General features: G+C 39.8%; 1 protein-coding gene across 3 annotated transcripts in view; it reads left to right on the top strand.

Annotated features, from left to right (window-relative positions):
* COL4A5 (collagen type IV alpha 5 chain) overlaps positions 1-21,743 on the top strand; it is an 88,596-nt gene that overhangs the window by 62,777 nt on the left and 4,076 nt on the right. The window contains exons 32-50 of one of the 3 annotated variants that reach the window (XM_068697108.1): positions 7-96; positions 1,090-1,239; positions 2,488-2,586; positions 3,564-3,653; positions 4,391-4,530; positions 7,353-7,479; positions 8,758-8,838; positions 9,386-9,484; positions 10,061-10,111; positions 10,929-11,114; positions 16,545-16,678; positions 17,066-17,138; positions 17,287-17,358; positions 17,761-17,889; positions 18,152-18,250; positions 19,538-19,750; positions 20,078-20,255; positions 20,805-20,919; positions 21,274-21,446. In XM_068697108.1, coding sequence (XP_068553209.1) covers positions 7-96; positions 1,090-1,239; positions 2,488-2,586; positions 3,564-3,653; positions 4,391-4,530; positions 7,353-7,479; positions 8,758-8,838; positions 9,386-9,484; positions 10,061-10,111; positions 10,929-11,114; positions 16,545-16,678; positions 17,066-17,138; positions 17,287-17,358; positions 17,761-17,889; positions 18,152-18,250; positions 19,538-19,750; positions 20,078-20,255; positions 20,805-20,919; positions 21,274-21,446 — 2,299 coding nt within the window. Of the gene's footprint in view, positions 1-6; positions 97-1,089; positions 1,240-2,487; positions 2,587-3,563; positions 3,654-4,390; positions 4,531-7,352; positions 7,480-8,757; positions 8,839-9,385; positions 9,485-10,060; positions 10,112-10,928; positions 11,115-12,929; positions 13,079-13,108; positions 15,223-16,544; positions 16,679-17,065; positions 17,139-17,286; positions 17,359-17,760; positions 17,890-18,151; positions 18,251-19,537; positions 19,751-20,077; positions 20,256-20,804; positions 20,920-21,273; positions 21,447-21,743 lie in introns of those variants that run through there. The other 2 variants (XR_011101078.1, XM_068697109.1) reach the window with 2 other exon arrangements.

Here is a 21,743-nt window from a genome sequence, read left to right on the forward strand (position 1 = left end):
GTTCAGGTGCCAAAGGTGAGATGGGCGTCATGGGAGCCCCTGGGCCTCCAGGCCCCCCAGGAACTCCTGGAAGAAATGGCCTTCCTGGCTCAAAAGGTAATGTTTGTTTTATTTTACACTGAAGAGAATACAGAATGTCCTGTGTGGAAAAAGCTTCATAATGCTAATATCTACAATTAATTACTGGGATCCACAGGCACTATCTTCTCAACAGTACTGATATTCGTAATTCCTTTGCAGTTTTAACCCATAGCACCCTCCGTGAAGGTGACGGAGCATAGGAACAGGCTGCCTAGGGAGGCTGTGGAGTCTCCTTCTCTGGAGATATTCAAGGCCTACCTGGGCAGCCTGCTCTGAGGAACCTGCTTTGGCAGGGGGGTTGGACCCGATGATCTTTCGAGGTCCCTTCCAACCCCTACAGTTCTGTGATTCTGTGATTAAGTCACTTTTTTTTTTTTTTTTTAAATTGATGTCATGCAATGTTAGCTATTTTAAAAAAGTTATCTTTGGATTGATGGTGCCCAAGTAGAGCATTATTTTTGAAATAAGTTCTGCTCAAGCAGCAGAAAGAAGACCATTGATAGCTTTTGGTTATGGAGTCATTCCCAGTCAGGTCTGTAAATATCACAGAGAAGTGTGTTCTAGCTACATTCTTCCAACCCCCTTTTTGGAGATGTATTTTGGAGGAGTGTGGTTAAAAAAAATAAATAAGAAAAGAGTAATCTCCATAGAACAATGGGGCTATGAATCCAAAGCTGCTGTAGCCGTTGCAACTCCTCTGTTCTATTGGTTCAGTGTGGTGGAGCTCTTGGAGCTGTCTCAATGAGGTTCACACACAGCTGGTTCCTCTGGGCTGTCCAGAGCTGACATACTGCCTCCTTGCAGCATGCAGACATCCCCACACACTCCACCTACAGTTGTTCCAAGGTTTGAGATGCTGTGGAGAACCCTGCATAAACTGACTGATCATTCAGTGGGTTCAGACTTCATGAATAAATCATGGCCAACCTATGTAAGAAAAAGGATTAGAAATATATTAGTCTACCTTACGGACTGTATTGTTCCCATTTGTTGTCTTACCTCCTGTAGGTAATAATGGATTACCTGGCCCACCTGGGCCTCCTGGACTGGTAGGACAGAAAGGCATCAAAGGTGAAGCAGGCCTGCCAGGTCCACCTGGAAAAATTGATCCAAAACAACTAGGAGCAAAAGGAGAAAAAGGCGAGCCAGGTGTTCCAGGTACAGAATTTTGCATGTGGGTCTGGGGAAGTGGTTTGTGCTATAGAGATACGTGACCTGTACCTAAATCCATTGCAGTTCATTCTTTCTTACAGAAAAAATACTCAGAACAAGGAGGTAAAATAAGGTTCTCTTAATTTAGGCTGCACTTTTAAGGGGTTCTATGACCAAGGTACTCTGTGTAGGCACTAAAGTGCTCTCACCAGGATTAGGATTGAGTCTTCTAAATACTATTCTGAAGCACAGCGAGAGATCATTGTCATGGCTGCTCTGCCAGCTGCATTCCTGCTGTCTCTTAGGCCACTGGGGCTTTGCCTTGTAGGATGGACTTGCAGAGGTCATCTACTCATGCATCACCTCCAAATTCTCCCTTTGGGTGTCTCTGTAAACTCACCCTCAGCTGAGCAGAATGTCATCTGTGTGTGTGTCACCTCAGGATGCGGGTTAAGCATGGAAGGTTTTCTGAGTTCACTCAAGTCTGTTTTCTCTCTGGTTTGTGTTTCTACTCCCCCTCCCTTATCCCCTCAAGTGCTCTGATGTCTCCTGTGGACTCTAATTTTGTCTTGAGAAGAGTAAAAATATTCTACCCTTGAGAGAACTAGAATGCCTTTCTCTAATGTTGGCCCAGCCGTGATTATGCTAATTTATCTATTGTATTAATTTCTGCAAAGCCTAGGTAAGCTCCTAAGACACCTGCCTTTTTATTTTTTCTCTGTTAAGCGAGAGCTGTAGAGGACAGACTTAACTGTGCCTTCAGGGCAGCACAAATTTATTGTATGGGATTAAAACCATATGGTATCTGTAAAAAATCTGCCAAAATACCTGTGTTACGTTTTGTAATGGCTCAATCCCAAAGTGCTTTTGGTGTAGTAATGTAATTAAACATTAACATAATCGGAATGAAATTAAACATAACTAATCTGAATGAATATACAGAGGTTAGCACAGAGTCTGCTCATCCAAAGAGTCCCTTCTGAGTGAATTGTATTAGCATTAGTCAGAAATTTGCTTTTTCTCCTACTTACAGGATATTATTTCCATTTTGTACTCATTTTACACTTTCTAGAAAGAGTATGTTTTTGTTCTATGATACTTCTCCTTGCCAGAACTAGGGGGAATTATGTTTACTGAAGAAAAATCCCTGTTTGGATTTTTATTCACACATGTAAATATCTGATCATCTAGCAGAAAAGCAAATATATAGTAGAAGTAGTAATAATAATAATGAAATATATGTTTTTCTTTAAGGTATTCCTGGTCTATCAGGGCAGAAAGGTTATCAAGGTCTCCAAGGTGACCCAGGACCACCAGGACTTAGTGGTCCCCCAGGTGCACCAGGGTTGCCAGGTAAGTAAACCAGGTCTCGGATAGTTTTGCTATGTAAAAACATTTCTTGCATTTTTATACCATGGGATTGGGATGTTAATCCAGGCATATCTAAGCAAAGCATTTGGATTTACACTTAGAGCTGCAGCACAGTTTTGGGCTGTTAAAATCATTATCCAAACAGCATGGTTTGAGCTCTTTCCTCCTAAAAGACATTAGGAAAATCTGTAGGATGACTGGGTAAGTGCTTGTTGCTTGAGTAAGCAACATGACTGCAGGATTTGCCAACCGGACATGCATGTTCTTTTCACCTTCATTTCTTACATTGTTAATCATTATACCTGCACTTTGCAAATGGCTGATTGAATGTATTTTGAAGGCTCTCTGGATGTCGCATCTTTGCTTTCAAGAATTGCAGGGATCAAGAAAACAAATTCTGTCTTGCAGTGTTTTTCCTACAGCTATCACACAATCTGAAATCTTGAATCTTTGCTCACTATGTCTGATGTGATGTAGGTCTTGCTCTAAATACTTTGTTGGGCTTTGGGATTTTTTTTTATTTTTTTTTTTACCATCCAGGACTCAAACTAGTTAGAGCATTGTAGGTTACATTTAATTTCCTAATAAAAGCTCCTGAATACCTATTGCAAATGAGGAAGAGATGATGTGCTCATTCTGCAAAACAATTCACAGGAGACCAAGTCACACCGGTTCTAAATTATTTCAGATGGTTACTAAATCATTGACTGAGATTTGACCCATTTCATCAGACTAGCCTTCAGAACAGAGAAGAAGTTGTCCTGTCCTGGCACAGAACTGAAGAAGTTTAAAATTTCCCTACAAATGGAGAAAAAGCATGTAGAAGAAGTTCGAGGCCTAAACCAACTCAAAATCCATTGCCTTTGTAATTGGATGGCAGGCATATTTGTATAACAACACATAAATACCAGAAAATTTTAATTATTGTCATTAATTAACTAAACCCACAACTTTCCTAGGCATCAAAGGAGACACGGGGCTTCCTGGGCAGCCAGGACCAACAGGACCTCCAGGGTTAAAAGGTGCCATGGGAGAGATGGGCCTTCCAGGTTAGTTACCAGGCTTGTATTTTATACCATCTTGGCTAGTGCTTTTCATAGTGCTTTGTACCATTTTCATGATACTGAGGTGGACCTGCTTGTGTGCAGTACCTAATAACATACTTGAATGGGAATTTGCAAGTCCTATGTGCACATTGTTAAAGTAGTACATAAGAAATCAGAAATACCCATTAAAACAGAAAATTCAAATAGCTCATATATTGTAAATGTGTGCTATTTTAAAGTACTTGCAAAACTAGAAGTAGAATTATCTACGTCTTGTAATTTTCATCTTCTGATTTCTCAGACTCCAATCTATGAAACAGTTCAGAAAAAAATTGATAAACCCAGGTTTTGGTAGAGAGATATCAGATAGAATGAGAAAAGGGGAAGGACAAAGTGAATTCATTTCTTTAGAAAGGCTGCTGAAACAAACTTTCAGTTTCTGAGGATTCTAGTGTTAAATTGTACCTAGGTAGTAAAAGGAGGTGTTTGGATTTGTGTAAATTAAGAATGAAAAAAAAAATCTTAGAGGTGTCATGAAAAAGCTGTGAGATTTTAGATAATTGTTTTAGTTTTAGTTAAACAAAAAAAGACAGCACACACATTAAGTATTCAAAATCAACCAGTGATACTGTTGGTTCTTTCTAGTTCAGTTGATGAATGGGTATAATATAAGTGATTTCTCTAAACCACTGCAGAAGTTTGTTTATGTTTATAAAACTTGCATCTTATATTTTGGACAGGTCCCCCAGGGATTAAAGGCAGCCAAGGAATAGCAGGACGTCCAGGGCAGCCTGGGCCTGCTGGATTTCCTGGATTGAAAGGGGAGAAAGGTGACCCTGGACTTTCAAGCATTGGTATTCCTGGTCTCCCTGGACCAAAGGTATGTTTCCAAAATTCTTCAATAGAAAATTAAATGAGAAAATCAGATTCTGTGTTGATTTTTTAACTATATTTTAATATATGATATGTATAATGACAAATATGATATGTATAATGACACCAAACTTGGAGGAGTTGTGGACTCTGTTGAGGGTGGAAAGGCCTTGCAGAGGGATCTGGATAGGTTGGAGAGCTGGGCGATCACCAACCGCATGAAGTTCAGTAAGAACAAGTGCCGGGTCCTGCACCTGGGACGGGGAAACCCTGGCTGCACGTACAGACTGGGCGATGAGACGCTGGAGAGCAGCCTAGAAGAGAGGGATCTGGGGGTCGTGGTAGACAGCAAGTTGAATATGAGCCAGCAGTGTGCCCTGGCAGCCAGGAGGGCCAACCGTGTCCTGGGGTGCATCAAGCACGGCATCGCTAGTAGGTCAAGGGAGGTGATTGTCCCGCTCTACTCTGCGCTGGTGCGGCCTCACCTCGAGTACTGTGTGCAGTTCTGGGCACCACAGTATAAAAAGGACATGAAACTGTTGGAGAGTGTCCAGAGGAGGGCTACGAAGATGGTGAAAGGCCTGGAGGGGAAGACATACGAGGAACGGCTGAGGGCACTGGGCCTGTTCAGCCTGGAGAAGAGGAGGCTGAGGGGAGACCTCATCGCAGTCTACAACTTCCTCGTAAGGGGGTGTCGAGAGGCAGGAGACCTTTTCTCCATTAACACCAGCGACAGGACCCGCAGGAATGGGGTTAAGCTGAGGCAGGGGAAATTTAGGCTTGACATCAGGAGGGGGTTCTTCACAGAGAGGGTGGTTGCACACTGGAACAGGCTCCCCAGGGAAGTGGTCACTGCACCAAGCCTGTCTGAATTTAAGAAGAGATTGGACAGTGCACTTAGTCACATGGTCTGAACTTTTGGGTAGACCTGTGCGGTGTCAAGAGTTGGACTTGATGATCCTTAAGGGTCCCTTCCAACTCAGGATATTCTATGATTCTATGATAAATATGTATGTAAATGTATTTATAACAAGCAGGATTTCCTGTAGTCAGTTATTTTCAGGTGGGAGCAAAAATTTCTAATTTTACTGGTGAAAACGTTCATATAATGTTCAATCTGGTTAGAGCAGAAGACTGTTTACCTGACCTTCCAAATTGTGTTCAATTAGTAGCCTGGTTTACATTGATACCTGCTGACATTTTGATAGTTGATAGGGAATTATACAGTGAGTATTTTTGTTCCTACGTCTCATGAAGCAGCTAATTCTAGAAAAAAGTTAAAACAATACACACTTAAGAATAAATTACCAAGGAATTGATATATCATGTTTAATGCTGATTAAAATTTGTAAAACACTTGTACTAACACTTGCCTATATCTTCCTTTCTGTCACCCACAAAAAAGTGACAGAAACGGAATATCTAGTAGACTTCACTGATACCTTATAACTGATGTTGAATAGCAATTAATTTAGCAAAAACAATGCATGATTAAAGCTCCACAGATTTCTTTTTTATTTCTGCATTATCACGGGGTACTGCCAAGTCAAAGAATCTTGGCTTCTTAAAATGTGCTGCTTATTTTCCAGCTAGTGCCATGATCCTCTTGGTTTTGTTGTGAAAGTAGTTTTGATGCTCTAGGGAGATTGTACAGCTTGGGCAGAGAATAAACCACAATAGGGAGTAGAAGATTCCTTTTAAATCCCTACAGCTAGGTAAATAACAGGTGACCTTAAACACTGAGCCTGACTGAATTTAAGAAGAGATTGGACTGTGCACTTAGTCACATGGTCTGAACTTTTGGGTAGACCTGTGCGGTGTCAAGAGTTGGACTTGATGATCCTTAAGGGTCCCTTCCAACTCAGGATATTCTATGATTCTATGATTCTATGTTGAAAATATTATGTGGGTCTGTCAAGACTGTCAAAAGCCATAGACCAACTTTTTGGTAGATTTTATAGACCAAACTTCTGTTTTTTGTTCATTTTCTAATTGTCACATACATCATTATGTGTAAATTCAGAGGAGACGCCATTTTCTTCTACTTTAAAATGCTTTAATTACTGTTCATTCTGTTCAAACATTATACACATACTGTTCAAAACACTGGTAACCCAAATAATCTTTAGGATTTAACATTTGTTTATGGCTAAAACTTTTAAAGTTGTGTAGGGTTTTTGAATATCAAACTTCTAGAACATCTAGGAAAGCCCAATAGATGAACTGGCATGTGAGCATAACAGTGTAGAATTAAATAGGAATGCATCAGGATTGCAGAGGTGTGTGCAAAATAATTTGACTTTCCTTTCTCACTTACATCATCACTAGTATCAAAGATCTAGAAAGTGCTTGGTTCTCTTAATAGAAGTTGAAGATTTGCTTAAGAGAAAGCTCTACTGGCAAACTGAAAATGTTGATACAACATTGAAGTGCTGTATGATTGAGATACAGCAGTGATGTTTTTCTGGTTACATTCAAAATTAAACTCCACTGTCAAAGACTAAAAATCTGACTATTCTGCAAGAAAAGAGAATAATTCTGTTTTGTGGTGGTTTGTTTTGTTTTTGTGTTGTTTTTGTTTAATGTATGCTCCTTTTGAAGAAAAGCTATGATATGGTATATATACAAATTGAAGGGGGAAACTGTTAACTTCTTTGTATAAGCTATTTGCAACTCATTTTTTGTAAGATTGTTAACATTAACTGGATGTAAGAAGAAATGTGCACAATATAATGCTGGCCTTTTTGTGATGGTAAGACTGGGAACTTACAAAAATAAATTACTCATCCTACAAAGACTGGCTTCTTATTTCTGCTTAATATTTTCCAGGGTGATCTTGGTTTGCCTGGATACCCGGGTAGTCCAGGCAGTAAAGGTGTAGCTGGAAATCCTGGTTTGCCTGGATTGCCAGGCAATCCTGGTGCAAAAGGAGAGCCAGGCCTTCCTGGATTCCCAGGTAATTCTGAACAGATTTTTTTTTTCCCTCTTGCTCTTTTATATTGGTATATATATATATCTAAACACAGTGGGTAATTGGTGGAGGGCTGCAGCTTCTCTCAAAAGTTTCTAGCAATCTGGTGTTTCTAAGCTTTGTGCTGTTGGAACTGTCACTGCAAGTGTAAGTGTGTGAATGCATCACTTCAGACTGCCTTCTGAAATCACCCATCTGCTTTGAGGGAAGGTAATAGTTGTGTGAGCCAATGCTTTCCACTCCCTACAGTGGTTGTATTCTCCTCTCCTGACCCACAAAATACCTGTGTTTGGCTCTGTTTTTCCTTCATGAATCAATAAAGACAAAAAAGTGTAATCAGGAAAGCTGGACTTTTTATCGTGTTTATTGTCTAAAAAAATGTTATAAAGAGAAATCTTTCTGAAACATAATGAAGTTAGATTTTGTACTCTTCACTGGAAATACTAATAGAGATTGTTCATGGATGATAAATGTCAGTTCTTTCACTTCTCAATTTACAGATATCCTAAATATAGCTTAAAAAAGCAAGGTTTTTGCCTATGCTGTACTTGTAGTGATAAAGGCTGTTCTGCAAGCATGCTTGAGCTTTCTTTAACATAGGAAATCAGGGAATTTATAATAGTGTAGTCATGGCAGCAAGAAGCTTAGCAGAAAACAAAAGCCTGGCTGTGAACCTGAAAGTATTTAACCTGTGCTTCATGTCATGCCTCAAAAACTGTGAACAGTCAAAATGGTGTATTCGGGTACTACCTTGATCAGGCTCAGATGATGTTCAGAGCGGACATATTCCAACAGGTTAATTCTTTTTTCTACCTCCCACTCAGTTCATGCTGTAGGGGTAAGAATCAGTTATAAATACTAAGACCATTTTTCTTAAGATCCTTTTTCAGTGAAGGAAAAGAGGGTTGGGGAAGGACTGGCCAGCCATAGTTCATAATGCCTGCACTTTTTGTCAACAAGTAATACTTGTCTCTAGAATGGTTATTTTCTAACAGACTGCCAGACTGACTGTCCTCAGCCACTGGCACTCAGCAATTAAGAGTCTTCAAAGTAACAGTAAGGACAGTCATAGTAGTACATTCTGGTTTTGTACATTCTTTGCTTTATAGTTCATCTCCTTGATCAGCTCTAAATCTGCAAAATGGGCATAAATGCAGTATCTTGATACAATTAGCTGATTTATTGCTCACGGCATCTCAGCTTATAGTGTTTCAAAATCTGCTAAAATGCCAATGTTTTAATTTAAATGTCTGTATTTTACAGGCACGCCTGGAATTCCAGGACCAAAAGGTATCGAGGGGCCTCCGGGTAACCCTGGTCTGCCTGGACCACCTGGGCCAGTAGGTGAGCATGAGCAGTGCTGCAGAGGTCAGCTGCTTCTGTGAAAAGTGGAACACATGAAGCCACTTCCTTTCTTCTTTTTAACGTGGTGAAAATCTATCTAATGTGTACATAGATGCTCAAACACCATTGTGCACACTCATTTCACTGAAACACTGAAACAGAAAAGAAAGAAGTTTTAATTTGTTTTTCACAGCTTTTGACTGCTGTTGTAATCATAAGCCACTGAAGCACGTGGCTAACTGCTTCAGTATTTACCAGCTTTGTTTGTGTATTCCAGTGGTCTAACCTCCTTCTATAGGGGAAAAGTTCCAATTTATGCTAAAGAAAAGCTTTATATTATTTTTAGTTAACTGCTTAAAAGGTCATGGGATGAAATGTCTTTTCTAAATTGTCAGGGGAGAGATAGAGACGTTTTAATTTTAAGATTACACCTTTGTAAATTTGATATTACATTGTCACGCTTCAAAATTCAGGGGATGTGTGCTTTTTATTTTATTTTATTGCAGGTTAGCCATTACTGTCCTAATGTGTTGTATACTCCTTTTAGGTGATATTGGTCGTCCTGGCCCTCCTGGTCCTCCAGGGGAAAAGGGTCAGCCTGGTCGAGATGGCATCCCTGGACCAGCTGGTCAGAAGGGCGAGCCAGGTTAGCTGTCCTTTGTTCTTGTTTTCTCCTTTTCAGTCTCCGCTGTGATATCCTGCTTTCTCTATTCCATTTTTCCGGTAACTACCCATGCACCTTCAAAATTGCTTCTGTGGTTCCCAGCTGCTGAATGGTTCACAAAGGATGCTGCCAAGTTGCCTGTGAAGCACAGTATAAGAATTCAAAGAAGCTCTTGGATTTTTATTCCATGAATTCAGCATGAAGCCTTATTCTTGTATTCAGTGGTACCTGTACTGCTTCAGCTCAGTTACAGAATGACCTAATGGCATAATGTCTGCCCTAAAATGAGAACCCCTACCAGAAATGCATATATATTAAACCACGAAGTCTGAAAGAGCGTCTTGGGAAGGGATGGAAATATTTATGAAAGTCACAGATACATTTTGAAGTAAAATCTCTAGCTTTAGTGTGGACTCTGGGAGTAAATAAGAATCCTGATAGTCTAAAGTAATCAGAGATTTAGATGAACTGCACTTCCATCCTTTGCAGCCTTGTATTCCTATTCCTGGAGACTTGAAATCTAAATGTGCGTTATTAAATGAAACTGTCTCTTTTCAGGTCTACCAGGTTTTGGGCGCCCAGGACCTCCAGGACTCCCAGGATTATCAGGTAGAGTTTCTTGCTGTTCTTTGTTTAAAAACGTGAATGGAAATTGTCTGTACATATTATTAAAAAAAAAAAAAAAGTTTCTTCTGCAACAAATGAATATAAAAAAGAAATAACTTTTTTTTTTTTTCTTCCATGGTAGATCATTTTCAGCTAACCAGGGTAATAAAGACACTCATTAATGAGTTGAATTTTGTAACTTAGAATTATGCAGACAAAATAAATCCACCCAGGACAATTGAGTCTACTGCATTTTGTGGAAATTTGCTGATCTGTCTCAGTAAATAAAGCATTCCTACATCAGAAGCTGCTTTGAAAATGTCTGCTATATTTTCAAAAGCAACTTTACAATCTACGTTGTATTACTTTCCAGTAGTGTCCCTAAATTCCCTAAATGTATTTGAAAATTTTGCACTCCTTAACTTTCAGTGGTGTCTCCAAAAAACAACGAAGTCTTAATATTCACAATATTCAATATTAATACTTCTTTGCAGGTATATAAAGCTCATGAAAAGCATTGTTTGTAGGTTCATAAACTCAGAGGATGATTATAAATTAGTGTCACTGAGTAGTAAAGTGAGACTTTGTAAGATCTTTTAATATTTCAAAAGCTATAGCACTTTCTCCTGCAAGAATTATTGGCCCCAATTCTTTTCTGAATTTGTTAGTTCGATTCTTATACTTTCTCACTCCAAAAATGAGATGAGTTGTGGCCAGACTTGCACCTTCTTAATCAAGAGAGAGAAATAGCTCTGCAGACTGACATTTCCACATACCAGTTTGTAACAGTATTCATAAATACGGCTGTTTGGTTTTACAGGGCAAAAAGGTGAACTGGGGTTACCTGGCCCACCAGGACCACCTGGACTTCCAGGTCTGAAGGGAGAACCAGGTTTCCAAGGATTCCCTGGCCTACAGGGTCCACCAGGTCCACCAGGAGTACCAGGGCCACCTCTGGAAGGTCCTAAAGGTAGCCCTGGCCCACCAGGTGTTCCAGGAAGACCAGGTAAGAGTGTGATCCATGCCCATCAACATCTGCCAGTACTTTTGCATTTTGCTGCTAGGTTATCAGTGTTTAGACTTTGTCAATTTATTTGGATGGTAAGTTCAAGCCTCATGGCATAGGTCTTAAGTATTTATGGGCAACAAAAGGATTTTGTTGCCAAAAGGGACAGTATCTAAAAATAAAACATCCTCAGTTTCTATTCGTTTCTGATACCTGGCAGCAAAAATACATTTTAATAAATGTGAGATTCTCCGCATGCTGTCACAGAAATCATCTAGCGAGCACGATACCGACTTTTGAACATCTGATACCTTTGCTGATCATGTGACAATCCTGCAAATGTCATCGCACACAAAAAAAACACAAAAGTAACAAATCCATCATTTTAAGAGTCATGAAAATCAAATTCACGTTAGCATCACAGCATGATCAAATTGGATAGCTGCCTCTTCATCCTCAGGTCATGTAACATAAGTCATTGCTCCTTTGTGTCATGTGGCTCCCTTGGATTCAGCGCACCATCATGCTGTGTTCATCTTTCCATTCCATGTTTGCATTTTGTTCCTGCACCAACTAATTCTGGGAATGAAAAACTCACCATGCTGAGTTAACATAGCTGAGCAACTTCCTTGCTTGTTTTAGAATTTGATTTTTGTCATAAAATGTTTGTTGCCCTCAATTTATTTGCATTCTCAAACTCTGACCTCAGATTTTTCTGTTGTTCAAAGATTTGTTTGCGGAAAGTCAGTCTTGAGCTGGTGTATTTGTAAAATAGCTGCCACACGTGTGTTTTTCACTTTAGATATCAAGGGATAATTTAGTTTTACAGGGAACACTTGGGAAGAATTTAAGATCCCTTTTTTTTCCTCAGGCTTGATTCTGATACCTTTAAAAAAAAAAAAAGCAGCTAAGCATCTCCTGATGTTTAATAAAACTACTAATTGAGATTCTATGCTCTGCTGTAGCATTGCTGTTTTTCTGAAGCTTCTCATCCTGTTTACACTTTTCTGTATGAATTGGGTGGTTACTGACTCAAATTGAATGGGGAAGCAGAGGAGTAGTGGTACTCATTTTGTGTAGTTTTATCAGCATTGGAGAAAAAAAAAAAACAACAGCCAGTGAGGTTCTGCTCAGCCATGTTCTCTCTCTTTCTCTCTTTCTTTCTCTGATTTCCATTTTTGTTGCATGCAATGAATAAAGTAAAGCATTTGTTTTGCTCAGTTATGCATGAACTAATGTGGACAAACCAAACTATTATTACAGTTCTGGTACAATCAGCACTCTAGCCTTTTGTTTCAAATGATAACACAGTGTATTGTTGAAATGCTGATTCTTGTAACGTTTCAACATAAGGCAGCTAGTCATAAAAGCAGTTGTCTGGCTGTCAAATTACTCCCCTTCCAGGGACATAAATAAAAACAGAAGCTGTATTCGTATACTGTTTGTTGTTGACTTCTGCGTATATTCTAAGATTAGCAAAAGCAATGAGGTCAAACAGTAAAGCACTCTGACTTCAGCTGGGTTGCCCCTAAAACACATTTGGATAGATGATGTTGGGAGGGATTGATTAATCAATGATAAAATGAAGTCAATTTCCAGGGCAACATAACATTGCTGTTATTCCATATGTCTAGTTTTCATTGCAATGAATAATAATAGTTTGGTGTTTTGCATACTGTATGTAAAGGAATATTGAGCTAAATCTAAAAAGAAAGGTTTAGTTGAATATGTTAGTTTGTTGACTTTTCTAACAATGTTGATGTTTTTCCCTTGTTCTAATGATGACCTTGGTGAACTCTGACCCCCTACTCCCAGGTCCCTCAGGTTAGCCCCTTAACTCCAAAATAATAACTTTGCATGAAGATATGAAGTATATATGTTTTTAGTGTCTAAATGTAGATATGCTGAGTCATTTTTCATGCGTACCTCTTAATTTGTGGTAGAAAAGAAGAGTTTAGAGCTGGCTTTCAGACTCTTCCTCCATGTTGTTGCAGGACTGGAAGGACAGCGTTCCCCATGATGGAAGGTCATGTCATGTGGGTCCAGATTTGCAAGGCTTTTATAGTGTCCCTGACTGTGAAATGTGTTTTAGCCTATTTATTCCCAGAGCAGATGAAAAAAAAGATAGACTATTTTTCCTCTTTTTTAAGCATATTGTGCTGTCCTCCTGTGCCTTTGCTGTATAATTGTGTTTTGCAGCTTCGACAAATGACAGTACTTATTTTTTGTAACACCTGCTGCTATTGATTTTGGATGCTCTGAAGTGACATAAATGAATTAGCTGCTTTTATACCAAGAGGCACCATAGGAAAGTTACACAGAGCAATTGTAATGTTTTACATTCCCAATGTAGAGCGTTTTAAGTTTATGGTGTAGAGAAATCCTTATTCCCATCGTTTTGTTTCACCAGTACATGGTTAGAAGAAATGAGGAAAGCTCTTGCTCTAACATGTATTTAATGAAAATGAAGCACACAGCCCTCTCCTCCGTACCACTAGGGAGGAGGAGCAGGAGCAGGATTGGCAAGAACATGGTCATTTTCGCAAGCTTGTCTTAATTTTACCATATCAACAGGTACTACAAGCCAGCTCTTGGGAAGACTCTACCATTTATGTCTAGATTAAAAATGACTTGGCATATCTACTTAATAATGAAGTCTTTAAGTTTTGCTATGATGATTTTTAGGAAGGAAAGAACTGCCAGTGAAATTTAATAAAGGAAGATTTTAGCATGCTGTCTTAAGCACTGTGAGGTATCAAATGTGGTAGCCCCTGATGTTTCAAAACCTAAATACACATTTAGCTTTATGAAATCATTGGGAAAAAATAAAAAATATGTCTTTCTTTTAAATAAATCATGGTCACATAAGCAGTAACCACACTTTCAGGGAATGCTCCCATTATGGGTATGCAGGGAGGAACTTACCAATGGCTTCATATTTTGTTCCACCCTGTGACTGTACCCAGCCAGCATTCAATAACTGACACGTATAGGAGAGATCGATAAATCATAGCAAAACTTAGCTAACAGTAAAATAAAGTTTATGAGTACTTAACAGAAACAATGAAATGTCCATGTCATTATTTTTAACAGCTGTATTACACCTAGTATTTAAAATGATTTACCAAATATGTAAGAAATAGTGCATCAAGGTAAACCTGATATGTATTTATTGTAGTTTTTAGCTGTAAATTGCATGGTTATACATTCATATATTTAAATCATTTCACTGACATGAAAGATGCGAGTGGGACAGGAGCCATATTAATATTAATTTATATTACATATTAATTCAGGAGCATGGTAGGGACAAGCAGCTTACATTTAAACCATTTTTCTAAGGATGTTATCACATGCCATTTTCCATAACTTTAAACAGGTAAATTAGCATCTTGGGGTATTTTTATTAAGAAAAAGTAATTCCAACAGTAGATGACAAATTACAAATTTGTTAATTCCCCCGTATTTTTGCTGATAGCATTTGCAGCCCTTTTGGTCCGTATCAATTCTGCTTACTGTTTTGGGGAGGATATATGCCTACTTTTCAGTCCTAGAGTTTTATTCACAGTTAGGTGACACTATTACCTGATTAGTAGTGTTAAGTCCCTGTATTAATCACACTTCTGCCCTGCCCAAAGCAGATTTTTTTCAAAAATAAGCTGTCATTCACAATTTCCTTGTGTATTTGCCAAGCTCCAGGCCCTGGGAGTGCTGAATATTGTCAGTGAAATGGTTACATAGCCTAAACCCCATTGTGAGTAGGACTAACTAGTGGCAGGCCTCAGCTGTAGTGTTAAAGCAATAACACATAGTAAAGCTTTAAGTTTGCCATTAAATGAAGTGTCAAATTAGTCTTAGTAGAGCCTAGTCACCAGAATAACTTGTATCTGAAAATACATATTGCTGTGTACTCATGTATGGTTTTATGCATGCATGTGGATTATATTGTAAATACAAAATATGCTGGTGAAATGGGTTAATGTGTAGTGTATATGCTGTCATCTGTACTATTTCTAACTAGTAATCTTGTTTTGTACTGTGTGATGTCTGACCCTTCTAACATCGATCATTGGGCTTTGGTGAACTCTGATCCTTCCAGGTCCTCCAGGTTAGACTCTTAACTCAGTCAATTTATTTTACTGCCTTGCATTTGATGTAAGAGAAACAGATGTTTTCCTGTAATTCTGTGATTAGTTTTTTAAGGACTGTGGTTACCCTGCAAGACTGTATGTGTTTGATTAGCATGCCTCAGATGGTAACCTGTTATAATTTGCATGTGTACAGTACTGGACCGGTTTAAAAGAACAAAATGAACACAAAAAACTCTTGCATGATGGGATGTTTTCTGTAGCTGAAACTGCAATAGGATATGTGTGAAATACAGTACAAAATGGCTCTTATTTTAAAAAGATATTTTTGGAATGAATTCTACACTCAGATTTGCATGCAGAAATACAGCTTATCAGATTTATCCACTGAACATAGACCATGAGGGTTTCAAAGGACATTTTAAATTCTTAAGAACTGAAAATCCAGCACACTGCTAAATGTTATTAGATTTGTTGTACTACGGGGGAGAATGTCATAGTACTGTCCTGCAAAGAGATCCTTCTGTTAATCCAATTATGAGATCTAAGTTGTAAAGTGCTATAAGCCGTTGCTGCACTTGCTTACAGTTTGTTTTGCCACAAGTTGCTTTCTATTTAGAGAGTGGCATAAAGACGGGGTCTCATTTTCCAGAGCTCCTAATACCTAGGTTTCATTTAAAACCACTCCTTTCTTTTGGATTAACATGGCCGTTTCAAAGGGAAAATATTTAAAGACTGGCCCAGTTCCTCTGTTGGATTTACAGAGCATAATTCTACTAAAGATAGACAAATCAGCTGGAGGGAGGGTCACTGAGCAGAAGGTAGTGCCTGCAGCTCTACTTAGTATTCAGGCAAGAGGAAACGAGTGGCTTCCTGCTGCCCAGCAGTCAGCAGACAGCATACACCAGGCTCCTCAGCAGGTATTACACATTCCAACAGCAAAAAGGCAGCAATATTTTTACATTCTTGAGTCTGTTAAGAGACAGTGAATGCAATGCAGGTCAGCGGAGGGGATATTTGTACCATCTAATTTGGGGTTTCTTGGCTCCTACTAAAGCCAGCTGCCTGGTCACTGGTAAGCCTTTAATGCAGGTGAGTTGCACTGCCTTCCGGAAAGACCTGCTCCTCTTCAGCAGCTATACCAGGAGGCCTGATTCCTGATTTGGGTGGTACAAATAATCCCTCTATTTGTTTTCCCTTTAGTTTATTCTATTTGAATTCAGCATCGAAACATAAACGGGAAGTCAAGCCAATTTTATTTATTTTTTTACACTGAAGGCACAATCCTGGGGAGAACAGTTGACAAGTACTGACATGTGCATCTTTGTTCCACAATGTTAAGGTTCGCCAGGCCCAGAAGGTCCACGGGGGCCACCAGGCAGTGGAGGACTTAAAGGGGCAAAAGGGAACCCAGGTCAGCCTGGCCCTCCTGGCCTGACTGGTCAAAAGGGAGATCAAGGACCACCTGGACGCCAGGTAGGACAAGAAATGGTTTTCTGTTAGTTTGTTTTTAAATGTGATAAAAACTGAACATGTTTGGTGGAACACGCATTTTACTGTGGTAAAATAAAAGCCAAATGTGGTGGTAGCTAATATCCTGCCTCGTATCAAGATAGGGGGTCTTACCCTTCATTATCCCCCAGTACCTGGGCAGTTGTTCCCCATTACATTCCCATTAGAGCTGTTCATGTTCCAGTCTTCTCTGACAGCACCTGCTGCACCAGGCAGGATGCAGGGCCTCAGCCCTCCAAAGCACTACTTCACAGACCCAAAATGTGCTGATCTGTCCCCTAGCCACAGCTTTTATGTTTTTTCTGAAACCACTGGAGAGATGAGTGAATAACGTGAAGCTGTTCTGTTCAGGGGGATCCTGGTCGTCCTGGTCTGAATGGAATGAAGGGCGATCCCGGGGTTCCAGGCGTTCCAGGATTCCCAGGTATTTAACTAACATTCTAAGTGAAAACCTCTAGATTTAGTAACAGCCCATCAGGGAGGAAAGAAACCTTATTTTGGCCATTCCTGCAGCAGATTTTGTAAGATGGCATGTTCCTTCACTGTGTGACCATACGAACTTGATGTTTCAGGTATGAAGGGTCCCACCGGACCTGCAGGACCCGCTGGCCTCACGGGCAGTCAAGGATTACCAGGCCCGCCAGGTAGGAGTCTTGGGTGGCATTATTGTCACTTTGCTTCCTGCTGGTAGATTTTGTTACGCAGATGTAGGACTGTGTGGATCTCAGCCAGCAATGGCAGTAGGTAAGAGAACAACAGCTTAAACAATGATTCCAGGCTATAACTTTTAGCCCTACAATTAATCCTACTATATTTTATATTCTGTATCCAGTCCACCTGGATTAACCCCTGCAAGAGGTGTCTTTTGTGGTGCCACCAAGAGCACTTTTTTGCCTTTCATATACAATTACACTTACTCTTTGTAGTGATAGAGCTCTTGGCTGCTGACTTTGCAATAAAGAATAACAGAAACAGTGTACTACTGCAACCATCTTTAATGCTCTCTTCTGCCTTGGGTTACCTAATACTACGTTGCTTTCTCTCAGGTCCCCCAGGTTTACCAGGTACCATTGGACGAAGCATAGTTGTCAAAGGTGACCCTGGTCCCCCAGGTCCTCCAGGACAGCCTGGGTCGAAAGGGCCACCCGGATTGCCAGGACCACAGGGATTGCCAGGTATGGTTCTAGGTGGCTGCAGGGAAAAGGAGTAAGCAGTGTAGCTGACTGCAAGCTGCAATGTGCGTCACTTAGTATGGGCTGCAGAGACAAGTTACTCAATTCAGCAAGAGACAATAGAAAAATGTGGGATTGTAGCACATACATCTGGTTTAATGGTCTGTTCTTGTCTAGTGTATCTTGAAGAAATGTCACATGAGCCCTACATAGTTTAAAGATTTCTGTAGTGAGATTTCTTTCACTTCACATTTGCCTGTTCTAGGTCCAATTGGTGTTCCTGGTGATCCAGGCAGAGATGGTCTCCCTGGTTTTGATGGTCCAGCAGGACGTAAAGGAGAGAGAGGTCTTCCAGGCCAGCCAGGTACTGTTTGTCCTGTGAGGACCCACTGGAAAAAGATGTGGTCCCTACTGAGTGCAGACTAATACTGGGAAACAAGACTTGCCTCATGAAATAATAGAATAATAATTTGGGGGATTTTCTCAGTGCAAAAATATGATACTGCTGAACACACTTCGGTTTGGAACATTCTTGGAAATCAGCACATTGCTAGTCATTGTTAAGTAATACTATAGGACACTTAATTTCAAGATTAATGGCATCCCCTTTGCAGCGATGATGGTGAACAGCAAAAAATGACGAAAGTAAGAAACTGAAATGAGAGATTAGTGAAATAACTTTCACTTTATAAGGAACTTGTGAATGGGGAAAATCAGACTTAACAAAGGAAAGGATTTCATCATATGCAGAGATCAAGCAGCCATGCAGCCACTGTTTAGGATTACTCATTTGAGAAAAGAAATCAGATTCAACACTGGAACAGTTCTCTAAAGCAGGAGATGCATATCAGGGTAGTTCTGTATTGCAGCTTGGGAAAAAAAATATTGGAATTTAAACAATTAAAACAGTACAAAAATCCACAATGCTTGTTTTCTTTTTTCTCTGAATACCTCTATGAAATCTGTTAACATTATTTTAAGTGAAAAAAACATTAATAATGATCATGGGATGAAAGAATCTAAATATTTGTAGTTATACATTCTGATATTTTTGTTGTTCAAGAACAAATGTCTTTTCTGATACCTTGTTCAGTCCCGTGACTCTTCTTGGTCTCATTCAAGATTATTCTAGCCCATTTCCACTTTTTCTCACCTACTCCACAACTGAGACCAGCTTTTCTGTTCATTTTGGTGGGCTTTAGCTCAGGTGTTGTCAGAGCATGTTCCAGTGAGAATCGCTTCTGTTCTGGCTCTGCGATCTATTTTGTGATTTTAAGCAAGATGTTTCAGCTTTATCTTACCAAGCTGCACAGGCAGATGAGGATATTTTGAATTTGGGAAGCTGCTTTGGACTTATTTCAGTGGCTGCCATGTCCATTGCAGTTGTTACCTTAGTGCCTCACAGCTCTGAACATATTTAACTTCACAACGCCCCTATGCTGCCAGAAAGTTGCACTATTATAGTTAGTTTATGATTTGACCAACCTCACAAGAACAAAAAAATGGTTTAAGGAAGACGGAGTTAGGTGATACCAGGGTCCCCTAACTTACAAGCACCATAATCACTATACCGTCTTTCCTTTCAGAGCTACATTATTCTTGAAAGAGCAAGCGTGTTAAATACTGTGTTATGTTTTTCTTGTGTGAATAGGTTCACGAGGAATACAGGGCCCCCCTGGTCCTGATGGTTTACAAGGCCCACCTGGGCCTCCTGGAACAGCTTCTGTTGCTCATGGATTCCTTATAACTCGGCACAGTCAGACTAGAGATACACCACTTTGTCCACAAGGAACATCAAGAATATATGATGGATTCTCTCTTTTATATGTGCAAGGAAATGAGAGAGCTCATGGCCAGGATTTGGGTGAGAAATATTGTATGCTGTCTTTAAGAGGAAAGAGGTTGTAGATGTTTCTTCCAATGCTCTGGTTCTCTGAAGAAATGACCATCCTGGAGATTACTTAAATAAGGATGGGGAAAGCATGCTAAGCTCTACTGCCTCCAGAAGCTGTGCATAGTAATTCAGGATGGAATAATGTAAACCAAATCTGAGAGTTTTTTTACCACATGTGACAATTTGATAAGTGCACACAGGTCAAGAGGAAGAATACACAATTACTGTTCTTGAAAAAGTGCTAAAAACAGTTAAATTAAAACTTTACTGTCGCATTTTATGTATCTTATTCTTTAGGTACTGCTGGGAGCTGCCTTAGACGTTTTAGCACCATGCCCTTCATGTTCTGCAACATCAACAACGTTTGTAATTTTGCATCAAGGAATGACTATTCCTACTGGCTATCAACTCCAGAGCCAATGCCAATGAGCATGGAGCCCCTGACTGGGCAGAGCATTCAGCCATTCATTAGCCGGTGAGACAAAGCAGGCTACCACAGTCTCTTTTTTTAAGTATCTAGATAAATAAATAATACATCTTAACCACATGTTTCCAACCTGCACGTTGGATATTGTGAGATTATGTTTTGCTTTGGGAAATACTGGGAAGAGTCTGTTTTAAAGCGTCCGTTGTCTCAGAAGGCTGCCTACATGCAGATCCTTAGAGGCTGAAATGCTCTAAGAGCTTTTCTTGCCCGAGGAAGTGTGAGTGCAGGATCCTTGTGAACAGGAAAGAGAACATGGGAGCCAGCAGCTCTAGGATTACCTGGGTGGGGACTTGGAGTTTCCACTTTTCGTTTCAGGAACTGCTGCTGTATTTTACCCAGTGTTGTTAGTGGAAATAGAGGCAGATCTTGCACTCAGAACTAGGGTCTTACCGCAGTTACAAGATACGTTAAGAAGCTGAAACCTGGATTAACAGAACAGCCCCTAACCGTCTAGTTCTCCCTTTCCCTGTGTTATAACTCTTACTAAAGCATACATTTTAATGTCATGTGTTTCTCTGATACTTATTCTGTGTCCAGATGTGTTGTGTGTGAAGCTCCTGCTATGGTGATAGCTGTCCACAGTCAGACCATTCAGATTCCTTCGTGTCCTCCAGGCTGGGACTCCCTTTGGATTGGTTACTCTTTTATGATGGTAAGAATTGCCTCCCACTCCAGAAGTGACTGTTACCTCTTTGTGTCCTCAAGTAGCTGCTTTAGGACTTTGTTAAAATAAAGTATGGTTGTCATTAGAGAAAGCCTTTGCCTTCAATTACTAACCTTGGTAGTCAAGATTAAAAACAATTTTCCAGGATACAGAGAGCAGAGTAACTAATAATGCTTTTTAAGTCCTGCCTTTGTATGGAGGTGTCCAACGTCACAGCATCTCAACCAAGAATAAAGAAACAGTGTATTTTCTAGCAGTTGAATGCTATGCTATTACTTTTTAGCTCCTACTCTAAGTTTCTTGTGTGCATGTGCATTTCTTTCTTCCCTACTACCTCCTCAGCACACTAGTGCTGGAGCAGAAGGCTCTGGACAGGCCTTGGCGTCACCTGGATCCTGTTTAGAAGAATTCCGCTCAGCTCCGTTTATCGAGTGCCATGGTCGTGGCACTTGTAACTACTACGCCAATTCATACAGTTTCTGGCTGGCAACTGTTGAAGTGTCAGAAATGTTCAGGTAAGAAAACCTGTTTCTTGTATAGTGCTTTATTCCAGACTTAAATCTTTAGAAAGCAAATTTATTCCTAAGATCAAAAGAGATGTGTTTACAGGGGATTAGGGAAAGAATTTATTTTGTTTTTCCCCCTCGCAACCAGTTTTTCAAGTATGTGCTAGGGTAAGCCTTTTATATTATGTAAAAACTTGTAAGGGCACATTGTTTTGGAAGGAGTCAGATTCTTTGTAAGTCAACTCTTAATTCATATTTAGTAGGACCTTCTCTGAGAGTAGTCTGACTGTAGTGACTGTGGTCAAG

This window comes from Anas acuta, chromosome 13, assembly GCF_963932015.1.
Source record: "Anas acuta chromosome 13, bAnaAcu1.1, whole genome shotgun sequence".
Lineage (NCBI taxonomy): Eukaryota > Metazoa > Chordata > Aves > Anseriformes > Anatidae > Anas > Anas acuta.